General features: G+C 33.4%; 1 protein-coding gene across 1 annotated transcript in view; it reads left to right on the top strand.

The window, feature by feature from the left end:
* Positions 1 to 15,082, top strand: part of LOC128235724 (uncharacterized) — a 31,986-nt gene extending 16,904 nt beyond the window's left edge. Inside the window, exons 4-5 of the mRNA XM_052950525.1 lie at positions 11,271 to 11,305; positions 14,827 to 15,082. Coding sequence (XP_052806485.1) covers positions 11,271 to 11,305; positions 14,827 to 15,082 — 291 coding nt within the window. The remainder of the gene's footprint in view (positions 1 to 11,270; positions 11,306 to 14,826) is intronic.
* Positions 15,083 to 16,125: the final 1,043 nt, after the last annotated feature.

Here is a 16,125-nt window from a genome sequence, read left to right as displayed (position 1 = left end):
GCTATTTTGAGTACAGTATACCACTGAGCTTTAAAAGGATTAGCAAAGTATCCATGAAGTTATAATAGGTTTAGTTCAATATTCCACTAACCCATGGTAGATTGTGTACTGTATCATGCAATTCTTTAATTGGTTAAGTACAGTATCACATTAAGCTATGTTTTATTAAGTAAAGTATGACTCAAAGCTATGAATGTACTGTCTTTACAGTTGTTTTTTTTCTGGCTGAAAATTAAATTCGGTATTATGTCACCATAAAAGTTATCATTAAGTTTATTCAAATGATTACAGCGTAAGCAATCTCACGCATATATTCGTCCGTATGATAGAATGCCTTTATCAGCGTCAGATCCAGGCGTTAGCAAAAAGGTTAAATAACCGGTATTACCTTTTTCATGCACTGCATGTTTGTGGTATTTACCGCCTCAGCTGTATAGCGTTGAGTACTGTATTACACTTAGCAATGTATGATCAGTACAGTATCACACTAAGCTACGATAAGTTAAGCACGGTAACAAGCTTATCTATGAAACATTAAATCAGGTATCAAACTGAGATAAAATAGGTTTAGTACAGTATTCCACTAAGTTATGATATGTCAGGTAAAGTATCACACTAATTTAAAAATAGGCTTACTACAGTATAACAATAAGCTGTAATAAGTTAAGTACAGTATCACACTAACCTATAACCTTATTTATGACAAGTTTAGGTCAGTATCACACTTATGTACGATAGGCATAGAGCGGAATCCCACTACCATATGAAATTATTAGTGAAAAATCCAAGTAAGCTTTTATCAGATAAGTAAAATTCCACAAACTCATGTTTGTAAATTTATTTGAATTCATCGACAACACATATGTATTATACAGGATAATACATGGTTGACCATTGCTTTTGGTTCATAATTGCCCCAGTGGAAATAATTGCACCCGGGCTAAAGCCATCAGGCAATTATTTCTTCCACTGGGGCAATTATCAACCAAAAGCTATGTTCAACCATGTATTATTCTATAAATAATCTCATTAATCAACCCTTTCTCTTACTGTTAACCAAGAGTTTATTTAACAAAAAACATGTCAATCTCCCGCGAAAATGAACAAGACTCAAAAGCAATGTTCACTCGCCGCAAAAATCACTAACTTTATTGACTAGAGAATGTATCCTAAAAACTTGTTTGCACCTCAGTTTACATTCACGAATATGCATATATTCAACTTTTCTTCCACTATAAGGGTTATCTTTCTGTCATTTCAATACACAACACCTAAGCACGTAACGTAACAGACACCTCTTTCAAGCAACTCTTCAAAATATCCCTTTAATTCATTTCTTTCTGTTTTTGTTTTGTTTTTTTTTTCTTAAGTTTAATACCGTTCCTTTCATTCATTTAATTTGTGAACCTTTAAATTAGCAAACCTCGAGGTGACAGGAAAAAATATATGTGTTTTGCCTCTTTAATCCAAGCAAAGCAACTATTTCATCACATATTAATCAATTTAATTTCAACAGTTTCCTCACATTAAACATAAATAGTTTGAGTTAAAAAATAGTTCACTTCAAATAGATAAATTATAAATGCAGCTAATTCAATAGCCACATAATGAACATACTTACTAAACTGTTTTTCCTATATTAGTTATAACTACGTACAAACTAAATTTATCAAAAAGGCACTTATTACTTTCAATATACATCTATCTGATGTCAAGAACTGATTTTCTTAACTACGCTGCATGTTCATAGTTAACACCCAAATAAGATTTATTACGGTGTAAACAATACATGGCAGTATCGCTTGACAGTCAAATGCCAAGGTATATGAGTCACGTGACACAGTTATGGCGTAATCATTGTCTATGATTCAATGTGAACATTCATCACACAGTAAACAATAATAGTCACAAATCTAACCTCATCATTGAATGAAAAAATATAATAAATAAGTATTCAAATACAATTTTAATAGAGAATGAAATAATTTACTTATGCCCTGACTATTGAAATATAACTATGATTTTGGAAGTTTACACCTGTATGCAGTCTTTCAATAAATTAGTATATTCTGTACCTGCAATGTATTGCAACATATGGTTATTGTAAACGCATAAGTTATCTCAAAATGTATTTGCAAAATATTTAAAGGAGTCGAATATGTGGTGATTAGTTACGAAATGCACTTATGGGGAAGTATAAATTTTTGGCATTTCCTAACAAAGTTTTCTACAATTGTTCAGTTTTAATTATGCAAGTTTTTTTCATGGCATTCACTCAAAAATTGCTTAAAGAAATTGATTGAAACTTGGCAATATATGGAAAGAAGTTTGCGGTTGTGCTAATTGGAAGGATTATAACTCTGGGGCACTTTATTTAAGAGTTAATGCCCCTTGTTCATTTTTTATAATTTACGCTTTTTCTTAGCACTTTCTGAAAAACTACTTGGATGAAATTTGGAACACAGATAGATCGTAATGTGAAGTTGTGCACCTTGCAAGATTTGAAACTCTTGGGCAGAGTTCTCCTCTTGCTTATTTTGTTCGAAAATAATTTAAAACTATTAAATCCATCCTTCAATATTATATCCCTTCAATTAAGCACCCGTTAAAGGGGAGAATCAGTAAAGACGGCGGCGCTTCGGAAAAAAAAACAGTAGCCCTTTCCCTTGTTACATTGCCAGTAAGAAGATCAGACGATGCCGATTTAACCTTGCTGAAATCCATCATAAACCGCTATAATAAGAAGTAAAGGAGACAATCGAATGAAATTTATCTACTTTCTGCAGTGTACGCCAATCATGAAGCTTCCGTGTTTCGGGATGGTTTGTCCCTAAGCCCTCGTCAATGAAATCATGTTCTGCAATGTACTATTATGAGGATAATGTAACACCTTTCTGCAGACAACTGCAGTCCGCACTTATCTTCAATACTAGGTCTTATCGCCTTAGGTGTTCTTTGTACTTTTCAGCGCATACAATCAGACCGTCTAATTATATGATGAGGATTGTCAAATCGAGGGGGCCGATGCACTCATCTAACAGCCGCTTATAGGTCACTAGACTGTTGGGCATACCGAGTGGCATCTTGACGTATTAGAATAAACCAAATGGTGCTAGAGTGAATGTTGTCTACTCCTTGTGACCTTTTCATTCTCAACCGCATAATAGCCGGTTATCATATTAATCGTTGAAAGAACTGTGCGGGGAAATGCAAATGCTTCCGTGATTGATCGGTTATTTTGTTATCTGTAGTCGAAGCAATTACACAGAAGACCGTTTTTCTCTTTAACCAAAGGCACATTCGAGGACCATGGATACTTCGACCCCGCTATTAGGACTGCGACAAATAGTGTGTATCATGTAAGATAGTATCAGAAAGGGTTGTTGAATTTTTGGAAGACAATAATAATCCATGTCTAATCATGTCGTCTCACAAGCCTATGTCGGCATCAACTTCATCAGCCTGTTTTTATCAGCATGTTTTTCCTCCATGACAATTTTGATGGTCTAGTTTTAAATATGTAGTGCATCGTCATTAATCGAAGCAGGTTCAATTATTAAAGTCATTGATGTTGGAGTTTCGTATACTGTTTTGGTGGTTAGGCTGTAAATTTGTTTGTTAACTGCCGTCGTAAATTCATAGTTAATTATTCAAATGGTGCTATCTACAAACTCAGGTAAAGATGTATCATCCGCTATCAGGATTAGTGCAGTGATGGTCTGTCAATATAGCTATCTATAGTATATCATTTAATGTCCAGATATTCACTGTGCTTAACATCCACTCTATGTTTGGCCGCACATATCATTACAGCTTTTATATAATTCTCCATTTCAGGTCAATCTCACTTGCAAATTTGCATCCGTATGATATATACTAAGGCTTGTGAAGCATTGTATTATGTAGGAATTGGTCACCAAGTAGTATCAGTGTAGTACTTGGTATCCTCGGTTACAAATAAAATATGATTGAATTTCTGATCCCTGCAGTCATTGTTCAACTCCTAACTTTAAATCAAACCAATCTTTTATGGCAGGATTTTACCACTGGAAAATTCAACAGTTAAGACTTAATCTGATGACAATATTTCAATATGTCTTAGATGATTGTTATAAACAGCCTGGAACATTATATCGATAAAATCGTTGTCTAAAAGTGCCCTTACTGTTACATTATTCCGTTAAATACCAGCTACATAAGTTTGACCAGCTAACTGTGGTCTCGTTTGACTTAAGGGAAGTTCATATAATGAGTGAGGATATTATTCTTGAGTTGGTTTTGCCTATATATCCCTTTTCGTTGGATTTGCAGCACGCAGTCGAGACAAGCAATAGTAAATACTGGCCGTCTTTAGTAGTTGTATGTCCTTTTTCTATCATCTTGATATTTAAACTTTTATTATGTTGATCAAAACTGTATTAAATGATGAATAGCCACGTTCTCTCTCTATTTTGAATATTTCATTCCGACGATATTAGTAACTATGTCCATCTGCTGTCACACGTCTATTCCTTTCCAATTTTGCTCGAAAAATCGTTATTGCAATATATGATTATTTTAATCCGACACTGGGTGGAATTAGTAGAGTTGAATATGTCTTTAGGCCTAGTTATTTTCAAAATCTCTGTATCATTCTAGTTCAAACCATGAAGTATCATTGCCCTGGAAACGAATGTTCTGCTCTTTCAAAAAAGTAGGCATATTTCTATTATAATTATTATGTTTCAATAAATAAAAGTATTTCAATACATGCACTTGGCTTTCCAAATTTTAATGTGTACTTTATATCCTGACAAGATGTATCACCACCAGCAGTACACATATATCAAATACCTTGCCCTTAATTGATTGTCGCATGTTTTAGCCTTCTGTATTGCTTTCAAATAATTTCACTTTCAAAATCAACATCGATTCCCGACTCAATTTCACTGAATGTGGATAAGGTTGGTATAGATAGTGGTCTTGATCACACTCAATATTACTGTCATCCGCAACACATTCTGCCATTAAACTGAATTCAGTACCACAACTATTTTATCATACCTTAATTACAAATACCCCAATCAATATTTACCATTTAAGTTGCAGTGTCCACGTGTCAAAATGTTAATTATGCACAAAGATCATTATCAAAATTACAGCTTTGTTCACAATATTAAATTTAAATGACCACTTTTACCATGTGCCTCAAATTTACACCTTTCAAGTTCTTCACTTAATTCATAGAAAAAAATACAAAATATTTTACAATGTATATCACATCTCAATTAATAATGTTCCCGTGTAGGTCAATACAAATTTATTACAGTGGGTACTACTTCCAACCTCAAATCTTTATTACAGGAGTGTTTCACAATTAAATCTTGAGCACAATCACACCATAACATTGACACCAATCAATCCTAATGACATATGCTACACTTCATATATTTATAAACAACTATACATCATTTCATTTCGTTAATTATTAAAAAAAAATAGTTTTCAAAATAAAATTCTCACGTTATTTCTATCATGTCCCTTTCAGCTCACCATACTTTTAAATCATTCTATAAAATAATTATATTCCTTACTGTATACCATAATTTCATTTCACAAAACATGTCAATCTCCAACGATAATGATAACGATTCAAATAATCTCTCATTCGCAATAATCAATATTATTAGTCACAGTAGATCATATCTTGATAACAGGTATACAACCTCAATACACTTTTACGAATCAGTGCATATTTAACTTCACGTTTTGTAAGTGTTCTAATTTACGCGTACTGACTCTTTGTTGTAAAAAAAAAGTTCACTACTGTCCCGCTAATTCACTTTGATTACAAATGTACATCTTTAAATCAAGTAATTTCTAATATGTGTTATTGTTTTGACAGCAAATCAACCTGTGTTTCGCCTTTTTTCACTTACAGGAAAATAACTTTTCACTTTACATGCACTTCTATTACCAGTTATTTATTTAAGTAAAATCTACCACTTTCCTAAAATTACACGTAACGAATTTCAATTGTGAATGCATTTGTTGTCATCATGTCACTACCAAATTGAACATCATGAACGTTATTATTTGCAAATGATAATATTAATTAGTATACATGCAGTGTGTTTTGTGTTTGTGTTTTTAACACCGAATTATTTTATTATTGCAATACTGTGATAACTTAAAATGATATATAAAAATCAAAAAATAAAATAAAATAGAACATCAATTGAGTTTCGATTAGAAATGGCCTCATGCCAGTATTTCCCAATAGGTAACGTAACGTCCATTCCCCTAAACAGGGTTTAACTGTTAACTTTCGACTACTGGGCTTGTCCCTGTATTTTTTGTTGTTTGCATTATAAACATGATTTCTCTTCCAATGCACAATTTGTGCTGACGACTATAATAAGGTACGGATTTTTAGGTAAACAAAGTTATGTAATATTAAGAACAAAACACAAATCGTCCTCGCTGTTTATGTTGTATACGTCGGATAGATACTTCCTGGGCATATCTATATAATATATAAATGTACCCGCTAGACTCGGTATTATTTATGTGTACACCGATTTGTTATCTAGACCACATTATCCAGTTATCGACTTTACTTTTTAATCATAATTATTAACAGTTGTAATGCGTCGGTACGACTAAATTTTGATCGGTTTTCACTTGAGACAGAGGTTCGTGTCAGGATTATTTGTGAGTGTGTTATATTTAATAATTTTATTTTTAAAGCGTTAATAATGTAGAAAGGCTGTTTTTGAATAATTTCATATATTTCTACATCTGAAAGCATTTGTTTTATCTATCTAATAATATATTCCATACATGCCTTGTTTAGTCTTGTAAACTGTATGATTTCCATATGTACCTGTGTATGCTAATGAATCACTAATGAGTGCAAATCAAAATAATACATACATATAATTTTAAACTTCTATACAATACACTAGATCTATACAGTCTAGTACAAATTTGCGAAAACGTTTTCAGGATATCATATAAAATGAGGAATAAAGGTAAATGTTGGGGCACGCTTGGATTGTTTTAGTTCGAAGAGATGTAGTGAAAACTTTGACATCGTTGTTCTAACATTGAAGGCAATCGTACTATTAAACAGGTACACATACTTGAATAATCAAGCATTATTTCTATTTAGTTTAAACATATTTTATTCATCAATACATGTCAAATACAATGAAAATCAAATACAAGTACAAATGTTATGAAACGGATGAGTACGAAAGATATATAAATCGTATAGTGTTCTTCTCCAAACAATTTGTAGAGTGCTTTTTTAAGTGACGGACATTATATAAACTCTATATAGATGACAAAATGAAAATCATAACGATGAATATAAAGTAATAGAATGTTGAACTATATCTGGGACATATGATAACACGGTTACTTAATTACAAGTATCACGCAATATCGTTAATTGAATTCAAACGGAGAAATATAGAGTTGAAGAAGGAAAGGTTAGGTGGTTGGTTTAGGTAATACACTTCAAGTGTCAAGCAATCTACTTAGCTTAGAACTATGAATGACATTACAAATTAAGTCTGAATTCGATAAAAAATGTTGGATAACTAGTCAAATCGTTTGGACAATTGAATAAACAGATGAACAGCATTCCTATTTGTTTTACAATGAATTTTATTTCATAGAAATACTGAGAATATCCAAAATTGAATCCAACAATATAATCTAAGAATAACTATACATTATATTGCTTCTGCTATATATTTTTTCTATTTAATTAGGATTGATAACTAAAAGATTTATGTTCTATTTTGTTTTTTAAAAATCATATATGTACCGTCAGATTTACCATTAAACTTAATAAACTGAAGAAAATCCGGTAAGAAGGAAATATTTTTTCTGTATATATTACAACAGTTGCATGACTATCAATGAACACAAAATAATGTTCTTTCATGGACTATTCAAAGGAATTCTCGCGTACAGTGTCGCCTTTTTAAAAGTACTTTTGTGTATTAAGTAAATGGCAACCTATTTGGAATTAGACATTTCGTATTATGAACGCTTTATCACGAGTGAAGTAATTTGGAATTAGACATTTAGTATTATGAACGCTTTATCACCAGTGAAGTAATTTGGAAGTTGGCATTTCGTATTATGAACGCTTTATTACCAGCAAAGTTACTCCGAAGTTGACATTTCGTATAGCCTTAGGCAATATCATGATCTAGTATAAAATTCAAGTAATGATTCTTACTTCAAACTGAGTAACGAGTTATATATAATTCTCATAAACGTTGAATAACGTTAATACGATAGTCGAAAACAATCACGTCAATGAGGTGTAAACTATTATTTATTTTAAAGCACTTATCAATACTATTATATCATCTGCATTGTTTGATAAATTGAGTAAATATAATAATAGCGAACGATGACCATGATGTTATATTACACCGATTAGAGAGTTTACATCATAGTTTCTATATATAAAACTAGTATCTTCAATATCTTATTTAAACAGATTGGTAAAATATACTCACATATTATTTTATCACACATTATTGAATGATACATAGATAAATAAAAGTTCAAGTAAGAATACAACATCTAATCACATTGAATATAATATAACATTTTTAAATTTAAAAGCCGTATATTAACAAACTAAGAGTTTTCAAAATCAATTCCTTTTCTGTATTAAACAACTCAACTAATTTATAGGTACTTGGACTTAGTCCGTAAAATCTAAAGTGCATATACAAAAGAAAAAAAAAGTAAAGAAGTTGATTGCGGTCTATTACATATTCCCGTTGCAAATGCTTAATCTACGTAAGGATTGCAGCAGTCTTAACACAGACATTTGGAAGTTTAAAATAAATAATATTTTGTAGTATGGTTTAGGTCTAAAACTTGCCACACTATTGTAAAAACTAGACCTACTTGACATGTTCTATCACTCTGTCAGTCTTGTAAGAAATTATCTTTCAATAACTGTTTCACTAATTAAAAGTCTAATATAATTTGACATGACCAATTTCTTAAAACCATACATTATATAACCCTAAACTACAAAGCAAATATTTCGTGAGTGAACACCACTTTAGTTCGTTGGTTTTTAGGATGCAGCTCGTGTCAATTGCATACATATGCCTTATCACCAATGTATTAATTACATGCATTTTTCTAACTTTTTGTCTTAACTGGTTTCGTTTTATTGGTTGGCATTTATTTGTTTTAATTTCTGGTTTGCAAGTTTAGGACTAATGATAAACGAAAAAAATAATTTGGTATGTGCTTACTATTTTTCTTTTATATCTGATTTGAAGTTAAGCTGTAAAATACGAAGTGTTTCGAGCGATTAACTTTTACTTTGAATGTAAATAACGCTCCTTTTGAAAACGAAAATAGCCTTATTCACGAATAAGCATTTTTTTCTGCGGCGTGAGGGTGGGATGGGCAGTGGTCTGGGCTTCGAGCCCGATAAATGATAACTTACAAGCAAATGCGCTTTTTACTTGATTTTTAATGTTGCACGAAAATATGTACTATTTAGAGTTAATAACTTAATAATTGGCTTTGATCAACACCCTTGTTGAGGTAAGTCAGGAGTTTTGAAAATGAAAAGCCTAATACAGGAATCAGCGTTTTACCTTAATCCGGGGCAGAGGTATGGTAGGAGGCTAGGTTTGGCCGGATTGTTTCGGGAAGTTACTTGGTTTACATTTAATAAAAGGGTGATTCGCAGCAGTCGGGCTTATTGCAAACCCGAAGAGACATCCGTGATATTATGCATTGAAGTTGAATGCTTAGTACATTCATGTCCCCAATGATCAAAGTCTCTAAATAGCTAATGAGTTCTAGCCAAACACTAACTTCCCTAACCTCCTACGGGTTTAGCAAAACATCGAATTACATTATGTACGTGTCCAGTGTAGTATTTTGATAACTACATAAGTGTCGTAGTTCTAAACATGATTAAATCTTGTTGTGCTTTGCATTGGATCCCTTTAACATATTATCTTTATTCTATAATCATGTTGATTACATAATCTATTTTACCTTTAAACAAACGGTTCCATTAAGACAATAGAACTAACAACGAATGGACGGGTCAACCATAAAACCTAATACACTTTCTGAAATTATGCTTTTGTGTCAGCATTTGTTTTTTTTCAATAAAACTGATAAAAGGATCTGAAATATAATAATCATGATAATATTATAAATCGCACCTATTTGCGTATTATGTAGCAGGTACTATAGTATTATAGTTATTAGGTCGCAAACTAAACTCCGCAATTCCTCCTCCGTTTAAGGGTTTTTTCAAACGGTTTCATGTTTGGCTGTTCATAAATAGGAATCCATTTCATCTCGAGGAAGTCGAGTTTAGGCAGTGGTATATAAAATGTGTATTATAGTAATGGAGGATGAAATAGCAAATGTCAATCGGCTGGATAAGAGTGAGATGGTAAAAGCGTTTTAGAGGCAGTGGCGTCGCCAACGTAATTAATTGCCTTCAAAGTGTATACCTTCGGGCTTATATTACTTTTAAATATCGCAGTCATAGTTGTTCGTGAAGTGTGTACTTTACCATCTCATTTCAATCAAGTGTATACATAGAAGTTTAACATGAAGTGTGCATTGTTCAGTTGACAATTTTATCAGCTATCGAAAGTGCACCTCTATCCATGTATACTGGTATAACCATTGCATGTATGAACCCTTTGGTAAATATATATGCTTATTTAAACTTCGCTGTGCTCGTTTTAAGGCAGTTGGACGCATGCCAAAAAAACTAAATACATTTCTTAATGACATTCACTCTCGAGCAAAGTAAAACAAAAACATTGCACATTTGGCCTTGGATTTGTACGAGTGATGACCTAAATCATGTATGTCCCTCTTTAACTTCAATTATTGATGATGATGTTAATTTGCATATCATTTTGACAATATTTTACCAAAACCATTTAACTCAGTTGACAATTATTCTTTTTATTACAGTGTTATGCCTTTTTATTTAAATACGCGTTCGAAGAGTCGACATATTTAATGTGGATACTTTTGGTTTAGTTTAAATGCAGTTTTGTCGGTATAACCAGCCTAAAAAGTGTTATAGTTGGGGAGTCGAACTAAAACTGCTTAGGTTAGAGACTTTATACTGATACTTTAAAAGGCAATCGTTACATAAAACATATCAGAGACTGTTTTGTTGAGTGATACATCACTGCCATTTTTCTATGTTCATTCCAAGACGTGTTCCTTCTGATTTGTGTATATGTTAACAGTCTCCGGGGGAGACTTATGTGTTCAGGAGGAACAGGTAATTTAGCTCGAGAAAATGAATGAAGTAATACATATGTTTCTTAATTTTATTGCTCATAACATTATTGCTATTTACCACATTTATACACAGAAACTCTGTCTTTGCGTATTTACACTGGCACAAATGTTCATTCAAATAAATCAAGAATAAATATATCGCCTAATTAGAGTGCCTATTGATTGATAAAAAGCACAAACATTGTGCTAACATGCATAATTGTCGATTGTGATTAATAGTGTGTGTTTTTTTTAATTATCAGTTAAAATGACATCCACATGAACATCATCATCAAGTGGGGTAGAATATTCATATATTGTATTCAAGTTAGAGAGCGAACGATGAGAAGTCAGTCAATAGTCGAAATAATCGAGGACCATTCTCGCGAGTAATTAGTGCCTTGTGGTGAATTGTCAGACCTGATCAAAAGCTTCTGCCGATCAAATCGTATTTATGTTTTGTAAAAAGATTTATTTCTGCAATGCAATACATAGAATCATTACAACAAAAGATAATCGACATCGACCTTGGGTTACTTTTTTACCGACTCCAACATCATCAAACAACGACCATGGATTTCACTTTTTTATCAAATACAACACTTTTCTTGAAAACGTAAACAAAAAATGATACAAAACATTTACACTTGTATGCAGTAATATTAAATGATTGGTGATTGCCAAAATGATTTATTGTGATCTACTATTGTCTCATTAGGTCGAAAAAGTGTGTTTTATGTACCTTTCTTTCAAATTGAACTCGATATCCTTCATAACATCCATTTTATTCGCCATTTCTTCATCCTTTTGGTATATTGAACAATGATATTAATTGTGGTAAATCTTATTTGGGAGTAAGAGTGCATTTTTAAATAAGGACCATTGTAATAACATTTAAATATAAGAACTATAGATGCAAATACAACAAATATCATGTCTAAATAAAGCATGAGTTAGAGAAATATATTAAATTCTTTAAAAAAATGGAATGGAGTTGAAGAAGAAAACGAAACGAAAAATATTTTCATATATCAATATATAACCTGTTGTACACTTTATAACAACAATACATTTAAACACGCATATTTATGTGTTTGGATAGCATTTCTCATTTATGTTCATGCATTCAATGGAAACAAAAATCAACACAACCCATGTATTAAAGATGCGCAATCATGTGTTTATGTCTACTTAGAGTATTATCAGTATTTGCACCTGAAAACGTTTATTAAGCCAAACGTCGAGTATTATTATTATACCCCTCAAATCATTATATAATATTAGATCACGTAAACTCCAAGTACACCAATCGGAATCCGCTCTTTCATTTTTTAAATAAACAAGATTCCCTGGGGATAAAACAGATCATTTTATATGAACAGCCAATTTGAAATGGTTTTAAAAGCAAAGAAAAAAAAATGATCTGTAGTTCACAGTCACATATTTGTTTTAACCGGAGTAGGAATTGCAAAAAATAATTTTATGGTTTAATGATTTTAGTTTTAATATACTTTTTTAAAAACGTGTTTTGGTTAAATAATGTTTATACATACTGTTAAATCCATTTCATCCTGAACCTAACACAAAACGTTATGAACAGAAGAAAATGCATCAGTTCCTTATTAACCAATTATATTAAGGCGGCTTTTCCTTTATTTAAATCAAAACACCTGTTCGGGTGAAGCTGCATGTGCAAATACTGATTACTATTACATTGTATATCATCGATCAGTTTTATCGATTTATTCAAAAGCGATACAAGTGCATTTTTCAAAGTATACTACGTTGTATGATTACATAATGTTGCGATTGATCCGCATGCTTGTTACTGAATTAAGCTATGTAAATTCGTTATTGTTCCGTTATGGGAGTGCAGGTGTCAACAAAGGAAAAAAAAACACTCTCAAACATCTACGAAATATGTTGTAAAGATGATTGGTCTGTTACACTTACAATATGTCATGCGATCTTGCAACATGTATTGACTTACAAATCATCTATACATCATCTGCTAAGACTCGTTCGAACTTGCAAATATGCTTTCGTCGTGCAGTCCTCTATCTGCATAGCGCAGATTGTAAGTGCATCTTACAATCAACCTCTTCAAAGATGATCTAATCTGTCCCATTAACCACTTTACTATTTACTCTTAGCAACTCCAATGCTCTGGTTAATGGACATCAAAAGCGAAAACGTAGACAGCAATGAGTCGGCACTAAAGACATCCATTACGAAACAAAATATCGCTTACTAACACCTTGTTTTATTGCAATATAAAGCATATTTATTCATTTCATTCATATTTAATATTTTGTACTATTTACTCACAAGAAAACACAACTCTTTAGGGCATATTGTCTAGTTACTAAAAATAGACATGCTTTCAACTCTTAGAAACTCTTACGAATATGTATGTGAATTTGCTAATGTATCATTTAAGAGTGTGACTCGAAAAAAATGTGAATTCATCCAATCTGGAACGTATTTTTGGGATCCATAATTAATTGAACATTTTGAGGAAAAAATGTGAGTCTTGCAGATGAAGTGAAAACAAAGAACATAGTCGCAATATTAGAGAGTTTCAAATTATTACATATTTATCTAGGATAAAATTTGTAGAATACTTTGAGTACAGTTGAGTTTAAAAATACCATTTAGCTCCAATCTTTAAACAGAATAATGGCGTATAGTTTTTTTTTTAATATGTTTTTATAAAATTATATCTTATTTTTTCATGATGCACCATCAGGTTAAAAAAACAATAAACACATCCAAGTAATATACGAACTGGTAGACAGAAAAGTATACTTGCTTATATATCTTTACCAAGCATTGTCCATGAACAAGAATGGTTTTCAGTGCGTTGACAATTTATTGATTGTCATACGTCTGTTCACATCCAGACGCTTACAGCCTCACCAATCTAAATAGTACTTTGGAATAAAAGTAAGGAAAATGTAGTAATTCTTCTAAACATATTCTAAAATTAAGTTTTCGTTTCGTAAAATCTACGTCCTAACACGAGGCAAGCACATTGTAATTTGAAATTTCAAATTATAAACGCCTAATACTTGTGGAATGTAGCTAGGGGATTTGTAGTTGTTGTTTTTTCAAAAGTGATTGAAATTGGAAACTCGCAGAATCGTAGTATTTTCAACTTATCATCAATGAATTAAGTTGTGATTTTGCTCTTCGTATAATCTTAACCTTATCACCACTGAATGAACTTGGAAAATTAACACTCGATTTACCCACGCATTATTCAGCACCATTTAAGTAGCGTGGATGTTTGCAGTTCGAAGTATCCTCACCTTGTTACCAGTGAAGTAGCTCGGTTGTTGGCGGTTCATGTCACAATTACTTTGACACTATTGAAGAAGCTTGGAAGTTGGCAGTTCGTATCATCCACGCGTTGTAGATAGTGAAGACGCTTGGAACTTGAAGGGTTGTAACATCCACGCTTTGTCGAAAGTGAAGAAGTTCGGTACTTGGCAGTTCATATCACCCACGCCATGCTACCAGTGAAGAGAGTTTGAAGTTGGCAGTCCGTATCACCCATGCCTTTTCACCAGTTAAGAAGCTCAGAAGTTGGCAGTTTGTATCGTCCACGCCTTGTCGACGGTTAAGAAGCTTGGAAGTTGGCTGCTCGTATCATCCACGCCTTGTTGACAGGGAAGAAGCTCGGAAGTTGGCAGTTCGTATCATCCACGCCTTGTCGACAGTAAAGAAGCTTGGAAGTTGGCAGTTCGTATCACCCACGCCTTGCCACCAGCTCTGAAGTTGGAAGTTCGTATCGCTTACGCCTTGTCACCATTGAAAAAACAAATTGAAAGTCAGCAGTTTTTATCATCCACGCCTTGTCGCCAGTAAAGAAGCTCGGAAGTTGGAAGTTCGTATCACCCATGTATTGTCACTAGTCAAGAAACTCGGAAGTTGGCAGTTCGTATCATCCACGCCTTGCCTTGTTACCAGTGAAGAGGCTCTGATGTTGGTAGTTTGTATCACCCACGCCTCGTCACCAGTAAAGAAGCTTGGAAGTTGGTAGTCCGTATCACATACTACTTGTCTACACTGAAGAAGCTCTGAAGTTGGCAACTCGTATTATCAACGCATTGTCACCAATTCAAAGGCTATGACGTTGGCAGTTTATATCATTCACGCCTTGTCACCGATTAAGAGGGTTGGAAGTTTGCAGTCCGTATCAAATATGCCTTGACACCAGTGAAGAGGATCGGAATTTGGCAGTTCGCATCATTAACGTCTTTTCACCAGAAAAGAGGATCTGCAGTTGGCGGTTCGTTTCACTCACGACTTGTCACTAGTGCAGAGTCTCGGAAGTATGCAGTCCAAATACCCCACGCCTTGTCACGTGTGTAAAAGCTCGTAAGTTGGCAATTCGTCTTTCCCATGCCATGTCACGTGTGAAGAGGCTCGGTTGGAAGCTTTGTCACCATTGAATAATCTCGGAAGTTGGCAGTCCGTATATCCCACGCCTTGTTACGTGTGCATAGACTCGGAAGATGGCAGTTCGCATATGCCACGCCTTGTCATCAGTGAAGAATCTCGGAAGTTGGCAGTCCGTTTATCCAACGCCTTATCGCGTGTGAAGAGGCTCGGTAGTTGGGAAGTTCGTATCATCCACGCCTTGTCAAGTGTGAAGAAGCTCGGAAGTGGGCAGTTCTTATGTCCCATGCCTTTTCACCAGTGAAGAATCGCGGAAGTTGGCAGTCCGTTTATCCCACGCATTGTCGGAAGTAAAGAATCTTGGAAGTTGGCAGTCCGTTTATCCCACGCCTTGTCACCAGTGGGGAGGCTCGGAAG

Source organism: Mya arenaria, chromosome 5 (assembly GCF_026914265.1).
Source record: "Mya arenaria isolate MELC-2E11 chromosome 5, ASM2691426v1".
NCBI classification, from domain to species: domain Eukaryota; kingdom Metazoa; phylum Mollusca; class Bivalvia; order Myida; family Myidae; genus Mya; species Mya arenaria.
The sequence above is the reverse complement of the archived record's forward strand: the minus strand, read 5'-3'. Positions and strand labels throughout refer to the sequence as shown.